This window comes from Cygnus olor, chromosome 8 (assembly GCF_009769625.2).
Source record: "Cygnus olor isolate bCygOlo1 chromosome 8, bCygOlo1.pri.v2, whole genome shotgun sequence".
Lineage (NCBI taxonomy): Eukaryota > Metazoa > Chordata > Aves > Anseriformes > Anatidae > Cygnus > Cygnus olor.
This window is the reverse complement of record NC_049176.1, coordinates 15,132,334-15,149,577: the sequence shown is the minus strand read 5'-3', so window position 1 is coordinate 15,149,577 and position 17,244 is coordinate 15,132,334. Positions and strand designations below refer to the sequence as shown.

At 42.4% G+C, this 17,244-nt stretch overlaps 1 protein-coding gene across 8 annotated transcripts in view; it reads left to right on the top strand.

Annotated features, from left to right (window-relative positions):
* PLA2G4A (phospholipase A2 group IVA) overlaps positions 1-17,244 on the top strand; it is a 117,473-nt gene that overhangs the window by 55,087 nt on the left and 45,142 nt on the right. For all 8 annotated transcript variants that reach the window (XM_040564744.1, XM_040564746.1, XM_040564742.1 and 5 more), the window contains 2 exons: positions 1,545-1,626; positions 15,901-16,049. In XM_040564744.1, the coding sequence (XP_040420678.1) occupies positions 1,545-1,626; positions 15,901-16,049 (231 nt within the window). The remainder of the gene's footprint in view (positions 1-1,544; positions 1,627-15,900; positions 16,050-17,244) is intronic.

The following is a 17,244-nucleotide window of genomic DNA, read 5'->3' as shown; positions in this document are numbered from 1 at the left end:
AACAACCAGTTCTGCAATAGCTGTGAGAACCTCTTGAAGGCCCTTATAAGTCTAGCAGTTGAAGCAAGCTGTAGCTTAAATGGAGGTACAAGCCACTGTTAAAACTAAACCATGAATAATGCATTGTAGATTTTTTTTGGCTTGTCTGTTTGTTCCTTTAAAAAAGGTGTTTTGAAACAAAACACACACACACACAAAAAAAAGCACCGGGTGCAGCCTGAATAAGCACGTCCCACTCCAAAGGTACTGTTTGTTATTTTAAGTAAACTTCAAGGAATTTCCTGATTCTGGTAGTTCCCTTTCTCTTCTGATTGGGATACATTGCAAGATCTTCAGTACGTAGTTAGTTGTCCTAATGATTCTAATGGGTAAGTAAGAAAAGACAGCAAGAATGTCAAGATGGAGACCTGAGGCGCAGGTGTGTGTGTGAGCTGTAGGTGGCTGCCTGAGCTGCCCTGGGAGCTGGAGAGCAGCTTGGACCTGGTGCCCAGCACAGGGGCAGAGCTCAGGGGCGAGGGGGTGCCCGAATTTCCATCCCTGGAGGGCTTGTGGGCTGGTGCCAGGAGTGAACCAGCATCCAGGCAGCATGGGCAGCCAACGGGCTAGGGTCAGGCCGGGCGTTAAGGTAGCAGCATAGGCGTGAGCACAGAGAGACAGTTGTGTGGGGTCTGTGCCTGGCCGTAATACTGAGCGCTTACAGCTTACCCACTCTCTGCTCTTTCCCTGTGGAAGGCCGATGGTGTCTGTACACAGTGGTGCTTCTCCTGATGGCATTCAGTAGGTTGGTCAAACTTGTGACTATGTAGGCAAAATAGAAGTAGATGTGAGCCACTGGCCTCTTTCCATTGAGGTTTTTGCTTTCATTTCTTAATCTCACTGCTTCCATTCAGGACATATATTCTGGCTGCTTTTAAAAGGCATCTCTTGCATAGTGCAAGTGCAAGTCTTTGCAGGAAACATGAAGCTCCAAAAAATGTATGAAATTTGCTTGTGGATGTTTTAACAGCTTGCTTTTTGCCCTCACTCCATTGTCTTAGGGATACTTACACTTTGAATAATGATGTGTACTAAAAAGTATACTCTGTGCTTTACTAATTTTATCCTTTGCATGTGCAGTATGCATATTTCTGTTCCAGAACATGTACTCAGAAATAATTGCACCTGTTCTTTTTACTGGGGGAAGGTAATTACAAAGATGAGCACATGGTAAAATAGCCCCCTTTTTATTTTTTTTTCTTACCATACCAAGTTGTCCTTGACTGACTAAATGCCTTAAAGCAGGTTCTGTAGAGAGGAGGAGAGTTATTTATTGAGATTAGTAGGTGTGGCTGCAAGAAAATCAAGCAACCCTAGTGTAAGGCTTGACCTTTCAGTAAAGCTGCAGGGTGCAGTTCAGCTTTAAGATGCTTTATCCAGTATGCATTTCATTTGCACTTTGGCTCGGGGATTTCTCTCTCAGTTCTTGGATGAAATGAAACCTGTTTTAATAGAATAGCTGCTTTTTGATTCTGGAACTTAATCACCTCTAACTCTCTGACTTCCAGGTGGAACACCAGTATTCACATATATTCACTGTGACAGTAAGGAAAGCCACAAATGTCACAAAAGGAGCCATTGGTGACATGCGTGAGTATTTCTCTTTCTGTTTTGCTTCTTTTTCTAGGAGAGTGTTTCTGTAGGCAGGGGAAGGGGACACAACAAGCTTGTCATGCATTAAAAGATTGGTTGTGTAGTGGTTTTTGTTTTTTTTTGTCTTGCTTTTTAAAGCTAGAGTGGTGTAACCATTTCAGTGCTTGTTCACTTCAACTCAGAAAGCTGATTTACCACTCCTTCTTTCCATCGATCCAGAACAGATGAGTGAGTTGTAAACAATTTGCCTACAAGCAGACACCACCTACGTTTAGTTTTTTGGCGTAGTCGGAAGTGCAGTTCTGAGTATAGTGAAACTGGCAACTGCTGTGTGTTCAAAAGGCTGTGGTTTGGTGGTGCGAACACTTGGAAAGAAAGAAGCCCAGAGCTCTGCTGAGTCAGTACAACAAAAAATGAGGGGAGGGGGGAGGGGGGAGATAAGCAGATCTTACAATGGGGAGCTATATAAGACTCCAGCACTTCTTCCCCTTTCAGTTGCTCTTCTGAGTCTCCAGACTTAGCAGCTGAACAGGAAACAACTAGGAAGAGAGACCCATGAAAACTCTTGTCTGTTCTTAAGGAGGGAAGAGAGAGAGAATAATATATTGGCTCAATCTGTAAAAAGAATACTCTTGCTTCCTTCCTGATGAGTGTTTTGCTGTCAGGTCATGTCTCACTTTCCCTGGCACTTGATCCATAGCGTTACATAGCTTGAGACTGCAGGCTGAGTGGTACCTTGCTGCTGTTCTTTGATCAGGCTGGTTTGAGATGCAGTTGTTTCCCTCCCAGCACATTCCTGGGGTTTTGAACTGCTTTCAGGTCAGACTACAGCAGCTGCTCTAACACACAGCTTTGCTTCAGCAGGTGAATGTTTCTTTTATGTTTAGTATCCAGCATTGATATTAAACAAGGTGGGTAGCTGGGGAGAAATAGTAGGGAGTGTTGGCAGGGGAAGAAATGGAAATCTATTTAGCGTCTACTATGGGGTGAAGAGAAGAGCACAAGCAGAAGGTGCTGTGGGACATTGTTCTGGCAGCCTCTGAAAGGGTGTTCATGTAAGAAAACCTTGGGAGAAGTGTTCTGGCCCAGGGACCCCACAGGTTTGCATGAAGGAGAAGACAGGTGAAATGGAAGGACACAGGATCCTGGCATGAGAGAGAGTGTGGGGAGCATGGGAAGGGAAGAAGGGGGGTTGAATTATTATGATATTAAATGGAGTATGGAATGGGTTAAAAAGAAAGCCAGAAGACCATCAGGGTAGGTATGGTCCTATAGCATAAATTCCAAATATAATGCATCAATAACACTGAATTTTCTTCCAGTAAAAGAAGAAAACTTTTTGTAAAACTGACTGAATCATCGAAACTGAATAGTTACTCAGGAAGAACTCTGATAAAACCTGGCAGAACTGTGCTCAAGGGCTACTGAAACCTGCTTGGTTTCCTGTCTGAGGCAGCTACTAGCACTCCGTAGCCTGAGGCACTTCGGGCATCTCACAGTGAGCTTCCAAGTTCCCAGGGCTTGTTCTTGGAGTCCTGGCAAATCCCTGAAGTGTGTATGTGTGGCGGGGAGGGACAACAGAAAAACCCAACTCAGATGGCTTTTCATTTTTCCAAAACAGAAACAGAAGCAATGTTTTTATTTCCCATGTACATACAAATCTCAGTGTATTGGAGCCTGGAAGCTATTTGATCAAATCAGTAATCTTGTTAATACTGAAGAAAGACGTGTGAAGCTGTGAGCAGCACAGGGCCTTTGCTGGTCATGCCAGCCAGTATTTTTTTCATTTGATTTGTCAAAACTGCAACTTGTTAAAGGAATTTCTGAAATCTTACACTTCGTTTCTGTTCTCAAGCACAGGACTTGCTAACAGGGGGAGTGGCTGTGATACATAACATCAGATTCCCTGGTCAGGGTGGAGGCCTGATTGTTGCTGTCCTGTGTGAGAGGCACTACGAAGTTCTTGACTCTTCTGGTGGGTTTATCTCAGCCTCTTCTGTTAGGGTTGCTCCACTTTCTATAGATAGTGAACGGCTCTGTGGGCAAGAGAGGTAACTTTTCAACGTGGTGGTGATGGAGGTCCTGGGGAACGTGAGAGATTAATGGTTTGTTTTTTCCATGTCACAAGTGAATGCCTCACGTGCTATAAAGTCTACTAGAAAATTTTCAATTCATTTACATTTATTTATGTATTTTTTTTGCCCAGGGTGTGAACAGGAACTCTCTCCTCTTTGGAAAATCCTTCTTAGGTGCAGGAAAGTTTTGTATCTCTACAGGTTGCCAAATGCTGCCTTCTGAGGAGATTCTTGTCCTCTGGCTTATGGGGCATGGGTGGCCAACAGCTTTTGATCACTTTATATTTTGAAGCACCGCTGTACTTTGCAGCCACATTTTACAGCTTTGCCATTTTTTCTGAGACTGATAGCTTTCAGGAATAGCTTTGAAGGGTCAAAGTAGACCCTAGTTATTAAATGTATGGAAGTGCTTATAATTTTGCTGTATTTCCAATGTAAGGATCTGCAGCCAACCTCTGTTCAAGGGATCTTGGGTCTGGTGTACATGGTGCGCTGACTTGGCTGGGCATGGAGGCCTGGCCGCTCTGGCGGAGTTATCCACACCTCTTTCTCCCCAGGCCTAGGCTGTGGAATTCCGGTCAAATTTTTAAAGATGTTCTGCACTCTTTGTTAATGAAGAGTATACCTGGTTGTATCAGCCTTAAAACTCAGTTATAGGCAAACATACTGCCACTTCCACAGGCTATGAGTTTCCTTGTGTGAACAGTTCATGAACAGCACTGCTGATTCAAGAAGTTTTCTTCATTTCCTAGCCAATCTGGGTGACTGGAATAACAACGAAAATTGGAGGTAGGATAGCTTCCAGCTGTTTTTCCAGCTTCTATTTTTATTTTTGGCTGAGGTTTCCTATTGTTTCTGTGAGCTTTAAAATCTTTATTAGAGTGATCTGATGGAGATTAGCAATCAAATATGAATCTGGGTCATACCAGTGTCTGAGTAGCTAAGCTGCGGTAGCTTGGATTTGGTTTTTCAGTGGTAAAGAACATCAAAACACAAAGAAAAGAATACTTGCATCATAATTTTTTCCATGCAAGTAATTTTCATTTATCTTAGATTTTGATCAGTTATTCGGAAGAACATACTTCACTAGGAGGGTGCTGAGGCACCGGCACAGGTTGCCCAGAGAAGCCGTGGATGTCCCATCCCTGGGAGTGTACAAGGCCAGGCTGGATGGGGCTTTGGGCAACCTGATATAGTGGGAGGTGTCCCTGCCCATGACAGGGGGCTTGTACCCAGATCATCCTTAAGGTCCCTCCCAACCCAAACCATTCTGTGATCCATATATGAAATTACGTCTTTCTCTGCAGTTCAGTCTAGTACCTTCTGATTTCAAATATCTACCCGTTTTCTGTTGTCTTCATAGAATAGTACTTCTAAGGATTTCACTTATTTTAATTTCATGGTGCCTTTTTCATGGTGTCTCTCACACTCTGGATGGTGTCCTAATAACATCCAATCAGTGCAGCTCTACCTTTGAAGAAGGTTTGAATTCTGTAGAAGTGATTGGTGCTCTAATAGCTGTAGTGAACTTTTCTGGGTAAGTCTTTAAACAAGCTGCATGATTTATGAGAAGAGCAACTGCAGCATATGGAATATCTCAATGCCTGTGTGTTTTTGGAGAGGACATCATCATTCCTCAGCTTTGTGTTGGTCACAGGGTCAGTAGACCCTGTAAAATCTTTTCTTTTGTGTTCAGTTTAGTGGATTCTTATATAGTTGATGTTTGTTTTTGAATCTGTTATGAAGATACCACTCCATACTGCAAAGCCTTTCCTTACTTACATGACAATACAAGAACTTGCAGAAAAAGATCAGAATCCAAAACTACAGCATGCTGGAAGAGAAATGCTTGAAAACAGCGATGGTTCTTACCCTAGGACTCTGGTTCCAAAACTTGCTAATGTGAAGATGGATCTTCTAGAGGTAGCTCTTGGCTTGGCTAGCTCATGCTGCAGCAAGGAGCAATATATGTCCCCTGCAAGTCAAGGAGATGTTCTTCCAGTGTGGTTGGCGTCCTTCCGGGCTGCCTCCCGCTTCTCCAAAGGAGACAAGGAGCTGTGGCATTTTGCAAGACGAATGTGTGTCTGTCCCTGCCTGCAGCACCTGCTTGGCTCTGGCACAAGGATCTACTTGAGCAGCATGGATAGGAAGGGGAGCTGGTTCATTTAAAGCCAGAGTCGCATACTTGAGTGCAGTTCAGGCACACATATGCAGTGTTTTAAACCAAAAAGTTAGCCAAAAGGGAAGGAATTGGAGATTTGCTTGCTCATAATAGAACAGGGATGCAACAGTTTCCATTACAACAGCTCATTTAGGACTAATCCAGCTGCTCTCTGTATAACTGCTGGCAGGTTTCGCACCCTAACTTAGCTACAATACTTGATTTAACTGTTGACATGTCATCAGATAATGCTCTTCCTACAAGGCCATGAAGCAGGACCTGAATTTTGCAAGGGAGCTCCAACAGGAAAACAAGCCAAACCCTTCCCCTTTGCCAGCCCAACAACCTGGAAAAAGTAGGTCAGAGTTGGCCAGTTTTCCAAGTCCTACAAGCTGCACATGCAGATCTTCACATGGCCAGAAGCCCTAAGATGTGCTGCGTACCTAGCAGGGCAAAACAGTGCTGGAAGTAGCTCACTGTGAGGAGATACAAGAATTTCTGTTTGGACCCGTGCTGCATTGGTCTGTGCTCGGGTGGCCTGGATGGGCAGCAGAGTCCCAGGACGACCACGCTTTGTGGGCTTCAGCATTCCCTCTCGATCTGACTCTTTCCAACAGCCTTGTACCGTCTCTTCCATCGGTCATGTTTTGTGGTGGTCAGCGCTCTACTGCCAACCATAGGAGCTGTCTGACTCCAGAGCCATGGGTAGGTGTCTTCAGAAGACACGGGTGTGCCCATCTTCAAAAAGGAGCACTACGAATAACAGCTGCTCATGAAATGTGTACTGCATATCTCAGCCAAACATCGATGCAACTGTAGGCTTGATTACGGTTTCATGGATACATGCTGTAGTTTTGCCCTGTTGTAGGCTGCTGCATCCAGAAGCAGTGCTGGGAGGTACAAGCCTTATTGGAAACAGGCTCATGAGTTCCACAGTGAAACTGATGAAAAAAATGCTGCTCTTCCCACTCATAAAAATATCTTTTTGATGAAAAACAAATTCTGTCTCTGAACGCTTGCCATGTAGCTATTGAGGCAGGGACTGGATTTTGTAAAATATTAGTGAAAACTTGTTTTCATCCTAGAGAAAGGCTTTTCTGGTGCTCTGTTACGCTGCAGCGATAACATCAAAGCAGGCATGCCAGCTTAGACCAAGGACCCATCTTGTCTGATACTCTGGCTGTAGGACCTCCCTCTCCAAGCTGTGGCCATGTGCAGCCCCAGGAGAAGGGAGCTTGATGGTGACTGGAAGTGGTTGTGTTTCATGTGCTGTCACGTCTGCAGGCAGAACTTCGTGGTAGGGCTCTCTGGATCCCTCCTGGGAGCTGTGGACACTGCTGTTTCTGCAGTTTGAGCCTTTCACCCCTTTTTTGTAAGGGGTCTCCCTCCTTTCTGTCTGTCTGTGCTCTGTAATACTTTGATTTCTTCCTGCTTTCTTTTCTTTTCCCTCTCATCCCCTTTCTCAGGGAGGACTTTGAAGTTTTGTTAGGGTTTGGCTAATGCCTGATCCCAAGGGAGAACCAAGAAGAACATCAGTCATAGTTGGATACTGAGCAAAAATAAGAACAGGATAAGTATGTGATGTTTTCTTCAGATCCTCTCCAAGCACTCATCTGTTTTCAGTAAGGGACTCCCTGAACTGGATGTGAGGGCTCCTAATTACATCAAAAGCAGAGTTTCTCTTGCATAAACTTCACTGGTTTTCCTTGCATCCACATAAGTCTTCTCATCCACAGCTCCTTTGATCAGGAGTTCTGCAGGTTACTATGTACTGTGTGGAAAAATCACTTTTAAAATTTGTGTTGAAACTGGGTTTTGTAAGTGTGACTTGGAGCTTCCCCTGGTTACTGTCTTGCATTTGTTGGATGTTAACTTGCCCACATATCTGTCTGTAGCAAAGGAAATTCTCACAAATAACAAAATGTGCTAATCTGTTGAAACACGAGGAATGTCTGCTGACTCAGTGCAAGGTTGTGCCATTCTTAGTGGGGCAGACTAGCTCACATGCACAATCATCCTTTTCCTTTATGGGCCTGTTAATGTTGGTGTACATATGCTGTTCTGACCAAGCGCACAACCATCTGTTCCTCAGTGCTGCAAGTGAAATGCCCGTGATAACCAGCCCAAACAGCAGCGTTAGTGCAGAAACACTTTGCAGGTGTCACTTGGTTTTAAAACCTCCCGTGAGTGCTCACAGCAGCAATGGTGATGGTTCTCCTGGGACGTGGTGTTTAGGTAACCGCCCTGAGCCTGTGCTCACCCACGGTTTTGGCTCATTCGCACAGCTTCACGTTTGTGGAGCCTTCTGACAGGCCCAGGGAAAAGAGCCTCTTCTCCCTGCAAGGCATTGAGGCCGGGCCCCAGCAGCTTAGCACATCAAGCTCTGGGGCTGCTGGTAGAGGACCAAAACCTCTAAAGCCTCATGATACCGAATACAGATCTAGTATAAACTTGTTCTGCGGATTCAGGGATGTTCAGAAAACGTTGACAGTTTAAATTTACTTTAGCAGACTTTATGCCAGGCTAGGAGTAATCTATACTCCATCAGCGAACAGAAATCTGGAGTCAGAGTCACATTGTGGGTTTTGAGTAATTTACCAGGAATGTGACGATCTGCCTAAACCTACTCTAGACCAAATTATCGCTGCCTGGATCTGGCATTAGCACGGACCCACAATCACAGGGGAGCTGGGCAGCGATGCTGCCTCCTCCCGCCTCTCCTGCTGCTGTCTTTATTGGCAGAGTGAGAGGATTCACAAATTTAACGGTAAAAAAACTCTTAGGAGCTAAGCATTTCAACTGAAGAATACAAAAAAAACAACCCTTAGATTCTGACAAACCACCAGAAAAATGGATTTTTCTCTGGATTATTGTAAGCTAATGTTTTAGTTGCTTTTCACTGCTGTCTCTCCACAAAGGTTGTTAGAGAATCCAGAGAAGGTTTTTTTTTTTTTTTTTTTTTTTCCTCTTGGCTCTTTTACAGATTTGATATGAACCTGTTAAAGGGTTCAGCTGACTTTTATTTCACTTTGTTTTGTTCAGGGCGTCATCAGCAAAACTGCCAGTGGCATCCCACCTGCCAGTAAACTAGGTAGTAGTGCACTCCCAGAGCTGGGAACTCAGTCCTTTCCTTCTTCTAAATTATGCTGGAGATGAAAAGTGCTGTAATGCAAGGCACTAATGATCTCTAATAAATGCATTACTCAATGACAGGATTTCTCACAGCAAAGCTGCTGTCTCAGGAGCAGTCTTGCCTCACTTGTAGTCACCTTCTGCTCATGAAATCCAGCCCTGCATCATCCCCCTTGCCAAATCCCTCTGCAAGATGAGGGGCAGAAATCCTGGCAGTCCTTATCATACCTTGAGCACGACAGCAAATAACCTATGGCCTCCTGCTTGTGACTCCTTACTGATAGACTATGGCTGTGTTTGAAAGCTCCCAAAATATCCGCTCCAAATTAATGGGAAGCCTGAATGTAAATATAGCAGTTAAACTGCACCAGTATCTATTGTGAACACTCTTTCTGAATTAAAATAATTGAAGTAAAATTCAGTGATGAGACGGACCACATATGGGTTTAAATAAATTTAGCCAATGTGCTTCACAAGTTAATTGTGTATTTCATTAGTTGCTTATGTATGAAGAGCTACAAAAATCAGCCAATTTGAAAAACCGAAATAGCCGAAACAGTCTTGTCTGATATCTGTGTTACGGACAGGGCTGGAGGCCACTGCCACTAGCTTGGGTGGTGTGGGCTAAGCCACAGTCCTCTTGGAAAGCGGAAACTGAGAACAAACCAAGAAGATCAGAAGTCAGGCCTTTCTCCTTTTTGAGTCCTGCTGTTGGCTGCAGGAGGTGTTGAAGTGAAGGTTACCCAAGAGAGCCACAAGGTGCTTGGCTGCCTTGCAGCCCAACACAGCCAGTTCTGCTGCGTTGCATTCCCAGGCTCCACCTCTCCAAGTAGGAGAAGAGCATTTCGGTTTCCATAATCACACCTCCAGCCTCCATTAAAGACAGTACCCGCTTACGTGTTGCCTGCAAGTTGGCAGGGAAGGTACACTGAGCAGTCCTTGCCCTAAGTGCCCGGCGGCTTGGTCAGACATTCTGCTGCCTCCTCCCACGGCAGTAGCACTGCTGGCTGCTGTGTAGGGCACCTTGTGGCTCTGGCTCCTTTTTCCATTCCTGCCTGCCTGAGAGTGAGGTATGTAATTAATTCATGGTGCCTCTGTTCTCTTGAACACGGGAGCCACCTTGTCAGACCTTGCCTTAGCCTGTCCTTTCAGCTACTGTCAGCAAAGCAAGGGGAAGCCAAATCTAGTGATACAAATGTTTGCTAATACATTGTTCGAGGAACACTATTTGGGACTTACTGATGTTGGACAGTTATTAATGAACACTGCTTGTAGTTCCCATTTTACCCTCTTTACACATAAAATTCACTATTTAAATAAAAAATTGGGTCATCATTTATAAGCACGCATTGAAACCTATGAAAAGATTTATGTAGCATGTATCGTGCTGGTTTACGGTGATCGATGCTAATACATTTTCAGCCTGTTGAAAATGCCTTCGAGCACCTTGCTTAGGGTTTCTCTTGGGACGCAGCAGGTCTGATAGCTTCCATAAGGCAGTGGGAATGTGGCACGCATTCCTCCTTGAGTCCCTTCCCTGAGCAGAACTGCTTGTGCCTAGGGCAGAGCTGGCGTTGGACTAGATGATCTTCAGAGGTCCCTTCCAACCTCGGCCATTCTGTGACTCTGTGAGAAGGAGGGCAGTCCAGCAGTTCCCAGTAGGGGCCTCAGCTGGGCAGCACCAAAATTCGTGTTGTTAGTGCTGAAATCAAAACAATGAAGCAGCGTGTGGCATGGGGGAGAGTTATCCGTGGGGCTCTCAGTGTCACGAGAGGAAAGAATATCAGGCATTGGGGACATAGATTGAATGGTACGCTGATGGGGGAAGGCTCAAGGAGTTTGTGGTCATTCACGTCTAGTTTCATACCTCAAACCTCACTGTTTGTGTTTAAAGGAGAATGAGATACAAGGAAGTTAGAGATCCCATGTTAATAAAGTTGTACTGCAGTATTGTAATCCAAAAAGCTGATGGAAAGTGGACAAAGGTGGTCTTCTGGGACCTAGTAATAATTTATGAACTAGGTAGCACTTACTCTTAGAGGATGTTGGTTAACCAGAAGGCAAAAAACTCCAATAAACCAAACTAACATGCTTCTTTAAGGAAGTTCTGCAGTATGCTTGCTGGAATATTCCTGTAGGTGCACAGGCGTGGTAGCTGGAGGTCATGGGTCCAAAAAACCTGGATCCAGATTTACTTTCTATAATAGTGATGCATATATTAACTGAAATTAATGTTAATTTAGTTTTATTTAATAATCCGTTATGGTCACTGGTATTCACAATATGCTCGTGGGAGAAAAAAGACAGATTCTTTTGTGACAAATCAGATTTTGGAATACTTCAAGAGCTTTGCATTTCTTTCAAGGCTTGATGGACATTAGATAAATTTTAATGTATGGTCGAGGTGGGTTTATCCTTGGTGGTTGAGATTTGAACAACCTTAATATTGTTTCTCTGTTATGCTATTGAAATAATTGCAATTGGAATGACTGAAATATGTACAGTTAATTATATTAATATGGGGGCCTGATGACAGTCATCCTACCAAATTGGTAACATAAGATAAAATGGTTTCCACTCATAGAAAATTTTACAGGTTTCTTTAATAGATTGCTTTGAGCATTACTCATTTTTAATGTGAGAATGATTGATCCTAATTAGTGTCCATTGTGTGTTTCACTTATGATTCACAGTATAATTTAGAGATAGGATTCTGTAGGAATTATATATGTGGAGATAGAGGAAAAGTCATTAAATCGTTACTTCCTACCTCTCGGCCATTTGTTAAGCCAGCGTGTTTAAAAATTACTTCATGCTGAGTCTGCTTGTGATCTTGGATGTCTGTCTTCAACCCCTGGGAATTTGGCAGATGCTGTAAAGGTTTATTATGATCAGTTTGTTAACTTCCTTTATAATTAGTCCAGCTCGAAGCTAATAATTGGAGGACCCTGTGTTAGTCTCATTGAAATCAATGCTGAAACTAGTTCTAATATTTTGTGTAAAGGTAGCTTTTTGGATACATGTATATGTCAGCTCATATTCTTCACATCTGTGCCATTACATAGGCAGTGCTTAGGCACTGTAGAAGAATGATGTTTTAGTTGCATACACACACTGAGACACTTACCATAAAGCGTCGAAGAGTGCTAGGAAGGGAGGAATATGAAATCACACTCTACAGTCACTGTCTGACAATAGTGCTTGAGTCCATAGCTCTGTCATTTGCAAACCTTCCAAGTACTTTACCTGCATTACACAATTCAGATGCAGGGCAGATTGCTGGCCCACAAAATTATGAAGGAGTCATGCAGGAATCTGTGTGCAAAGCATAGCCCTGCGGAGCTGTGTGGAAGTGCCATTTTCTGCAGAAGTAGCTCGAGGGAGAAGTACGATTGCTTACACGTTGCCTCTCTTGAGAAGTCTGTGGTTGGTCTTTCACGTAGGTTGCTTTTCTTCCAAGTTTTGCTTTTATTTTAATAAAGGAGCAATTCTGTGACAATGCTGCCCCTACATATACGATCTTAATTCTCTTGTAGTGATTATACTTTTAAAGCATCAGCTTTTGACTCATAAGCTGTTTCATAAGGATGCTTCCTTTTCCCATCAAAATACAGATAATAGCAGTGATCAAGCTACTTCTCACTGATACTTTCAGATTCATTTTCTGAAAAACATACCTGGCAAATCAACTAGCAAAACCACATACAGGAATAAATAGATCTGTACAAGAGGATATGCACTTCGTCTATTTTATCTGCATATAATAAAATGTTTTAAAACACATTAAGTGAATAATTTTGCATGACTTGCCAGGTTGCCAGTAGCTAGTTTTTGAGTGTCATCCCCAACTGATAACAAGGAGTAAAATTTTGATTCATATAGCATAGCTTAAAGCAATATGTTAATCAGAGCACACAGTTTTCCAGTATTTTTCCTCTTCAGCTGAAGAAGGAAGTTTGGAAAGAATAGATTTTCATTTTCTTAATTGAAAATAGCACAAAATAAACTTTCAAACATGAAAGGGCAGATGATTAAGTCTTCGCCTTGGGTTAAAAAACATAATAAAGGCAGGGAGTGAGGGGGAGGCTTGGCAAGACTGAGTTACCAAGATATTTCTTTTATTTATTTTAGTGACTGATTTTCTAAGTTTAGTTGTTCTGTGCCTTGGGTTTAGTTTCTGTTTCAACACTCACTTGGAGTCTGTCTGATAGGAAGTTAGGAACGGCAGCTGTGTGCCAGCTGTGCTGTGGTTTGGCATTTCCACATGCTTCAGGATTTGGAATGCAGGTAGGAAGCCATTTGCTCTTTGTGTTTAAAAGAAAAATCTGAGTTTTGTAACTTAGACTTGATCCCCTAACCATATAAAAATTGAACGGAAAGAGAAGCATTGATGTTTTGCTCAGAACACTGCTTAGCGCCAGCATTTTTGTTAAAAATCAAGTTTTTGGGGGCAAGTTCAGCCTCTTGGCACTGCGAGTCTGTAGTGTTTGTTGCCAAAATATTGCTCGATGCCTGGACTTAGCAGATGAGATCTTGTCACTGCTCATTTCAGTAGGTGTTTTGCTGTTTAGTTTCACAGGGCTTCAATTCCCTTCCTTCTGGCACAGTTTTGTGTAGTAATTCAAGGGAGCTAATGCATTCAGTAGGGGCTGGCAATTAAAAAATAAATTAAAAAAATCTGTCAGTGGGAAAACAAAATGATGCAAAAAGCACCTGGGGGTTGATCCCCCTCTTCCTCTGATTTGAGGTAAGAGGCAAGCTAAGATCAAGTCTTAGGAGCTAATGAAGATTGCCATTTAAAGGCTTTTCTCACTGTTCCCCAACTTTCAGTAGCTGCATGTTAATTAACAGGTAGTGGTGTGACCTGCCAAGTGGTGGCAATTATCTGAGACCCACAGGTATAGGGCACAGTGTAAAACTCCCTCAGAGTCTGTTTACGTACAGATTTTTAGGTTCGTGAGCCTCCATTTTTGAGAAGGTTTGCTTACTGTCCTTGAAGTTTCCCTAGCCAGAAGAACGCATAAATCACAGCATGACACTCGGATGTTACTCTGACTCTGCCACGCTATTTGACGTACTTTTTGTGCAGGTTCAACGCTTCTGTTGGGTGGTGGCACCAGAAAGCATGTTGGGTCCAGCTGATATTCCCCACTGGAAATTTCGATTCCATTCTGCCCTGGTACACAAACGAAACCTCCTGAGTGTTTGCAAAAAGCATTCTTTTGGTTTTGTGTTTTCTGAAATGAGATTGATACCCATTTGAAAGTATTGAGCTGTTTTTGTTTTGCTCTTCTCTTTCTCCTAGCTGAAGGACCTGGTGGTTTTGGGCTTCAGCACTTGCTGATAATGTTTTATTGAAATTCTGGAGCCCCTAAACACATTTGGCTTTGTTGAAAAAAGTCTTCAGACTTAAAGTATGTACAAGGAGGGATGTTCAGGCCTGTTTGACCTAGAGATAGGTTTCAATCTCTTTCACAAAGACATATTTAAAAGAAAAGGATTCTTATTTGTAGTGAGTATTGCATTTTCTTGAAAGTGTTTCCCAAGAGCAGAGGGCAACCTTTGCAGATAGGATACTGAAAAGATAATAGAATCATAGAATTGCTTAAGTTGGAAGAGACCATTAAGGTCAAGTCCAACTATTGATGTAGTGTTTTGCCATGTTACAGTAAATGGCTTTTAATGATCACAAAAATATTGGAGATAACTTTCCATGCTCTCCTGTGCAGCAGTGTTGTAGAGTCTGGACAGGGCTTCATCAGCCTGGCTTTTGGATTTGTAGGATAAGAAACTCTTGAAAAATCTACTTTCTGTAAATACTTGATTGACAATGGTGAAATGGAGAAAAAAAGAAATTCCTTACTGTTACTGGATATGTGTTCGAAGTGAAATAAACTAATATGGACTTAGGAAAAATAAGTCAGAGAAATGTTGGTGCAGTTTCAAACTGAGCCTATTCTATACTTCGTACCTCGCGTTCAAAACTGATAGGATGAAATTCCTATTTACACAGTGCTCTCTGTCTTTTAGAAGTTTAACTCAAATGTGAAAACATGGTAGAATCTCTTCTGGAAATACAATGCAGCGCTGTACAAGGATTGCAACAACTGGAATTTCTCATTTAGGAATGAACTGTCATTCACAATAGAGATGTTGACACTGGTGATGGTTAAATCTCAGACATAAAAGAATGTCATTTGATGGAAAAATCTCATTTGACAGAAGAAAATTACTAGCTTTAACTGGTTGGATTTGTCAGGCTGCCAACAATGCATGCTTTGCTTTCAGAAAGGAATAGCCATCACTGAACATGTCAGGTGAATTTTTTCAAGGTGTATTTTTTCTCCTACTAGTAATTCTGATTAGGTACTGTTGGCGTATGTTACTATATTTTCAATCAGTGTTCTGCACAGTTATTTTTCAAATACAGCATGTTAGTAAAGTGTTGGTACTGTGGTGACCTCCACGAAACTGCAGGTGTAAGAGGATCCAAAACTGTACTCCCAGTTGCTTGCTTTCATTTTTAATTAAAGACTGTTTTTGTGGAATACTTATTGGTGTGACACAAGCCAAAGTAATTAAAGGCTAGAAAGAGAGGAAAGGGTAAGAGCTTTTAAAAATAATTACCACTGCTTGATAGAGGTATACATGTTTCCAATAAACTTGAATTTCTCTCAGTGTCCTGTTTGTTCAAGGTGCTCTCCTCTCTTAAACGCATAATTTCTGTTTCTTTTGGGATATTGGTAATGCCACTGTATCACTTATGCCATTATATTCATAGAATTTATATAGTTCCATTTAAATATATTCCTGTTGTAGACCAAGAGATGATCTGTGGTTTAACATAACTGTTACAACCCAAACTTGAATTTTATCTAATGTTTGCATTGTTTTGCTGTGTAGTTGACACTCCAGACCCCTATGTGGAGCTCTTCATCCCCTCTGCTCCTGACTGCAGGAAGAGAACTAAACATTTCAATAACGACGTCAATCCCGTGTGGAACGAGACCTTTGAGTTCATTCTGGACCCCAACCAAGAGAATGTTCTTGAGGTAAATCAAGTGACTGATCTGCATCTGTGAAAATGGAAGTCGAACAATGTCTGGATGGTTAAAATAACAGTACCTTGTATGTGTATGGCATCTGTTGTGTGAAGATTTCAGGGTTTGTTTTTTAATATTAAAGGCTGGATTTTGTCTTTAGGCATGGTGCTCAGCAGGAAGTATTGTATGAATTCTGTTATTCAGGGAATAGCCTTGAGAGTCATTGTAAGATAGTTCTCTGAGTCATCCTTCAGAGCATTCCTGAGGGCTAGTGGCTTACTGTTCCTCGCATCAGCCATAAATTATTTTGCCTCTGCTTCCTTCACTGATTCAACTATTACGGACAGTGAATAGGTGGGGGTAAAGTCAAGTCTCTGCCCATTCCCTGCTTCTCCCTCAGAAGGTAGAAAGCAGAATCATGGTTCTGCTTTCTCCTCGTGCCCATCCAGTGGTGTTTTGGGAACTCTTATACCATGTGCAGGCTTGTTCACCAAGCCACCGTCTAATATCAATATGTTAAGCCTTTCTGGGTTGTGTACAAAAAGTGAGTGGTAAGTATAGTTATTTTATCAGTGCGCATGGTAAGCATGTAAGCTTTACAGTGCTGTGTTAGCTTGGTTCTTCATATGGTATGGCCCTAACATGCAAAGTCCTCTGACCCAAGCTTACAGGTTTTCTATCTAAATTAGTTGGATAGACGGGACAGAAGCTAGAGCCTGTGAAGCTAATAACCATAATCTCTTGAGGCTAAACTGTTCAAGATCCTAAAACTGTGTTGTGTCTGCAGTAGTGCTCCCTGTCTTCTTGGGGTGAGGATCAGGATTTATTGTTTAGGGAGGAAGAATTGCATGCTCATCGCACTGGAGCATGAAGAACCATCATGCACATGTAACAACACCAGTTTTGCAGAAAGGAGGTTATGCAAAATAGCTTCCAGTTTATCAGGTGCAACAATCACCTGAGTTGATTTGGTCTATGTTTTGGTCGTAGGCATGCAACCTGGCTACGTGAAACTTGAGAAAAGGTTGAAATCTCTAACTTAGTTACTGCTTTCTTATAATAACATAAGCAAACAGTTATCAGGACTTGGAAAGAGAAATGGAGCGATTCTCTTTTCTACAGGAGAAAGCATTTGTGAAAATAGGGAGAAGAAGAACTTGGGTTCTTCAACCTGAATTGGAAGGGGAAATAAAATTGTTATAAT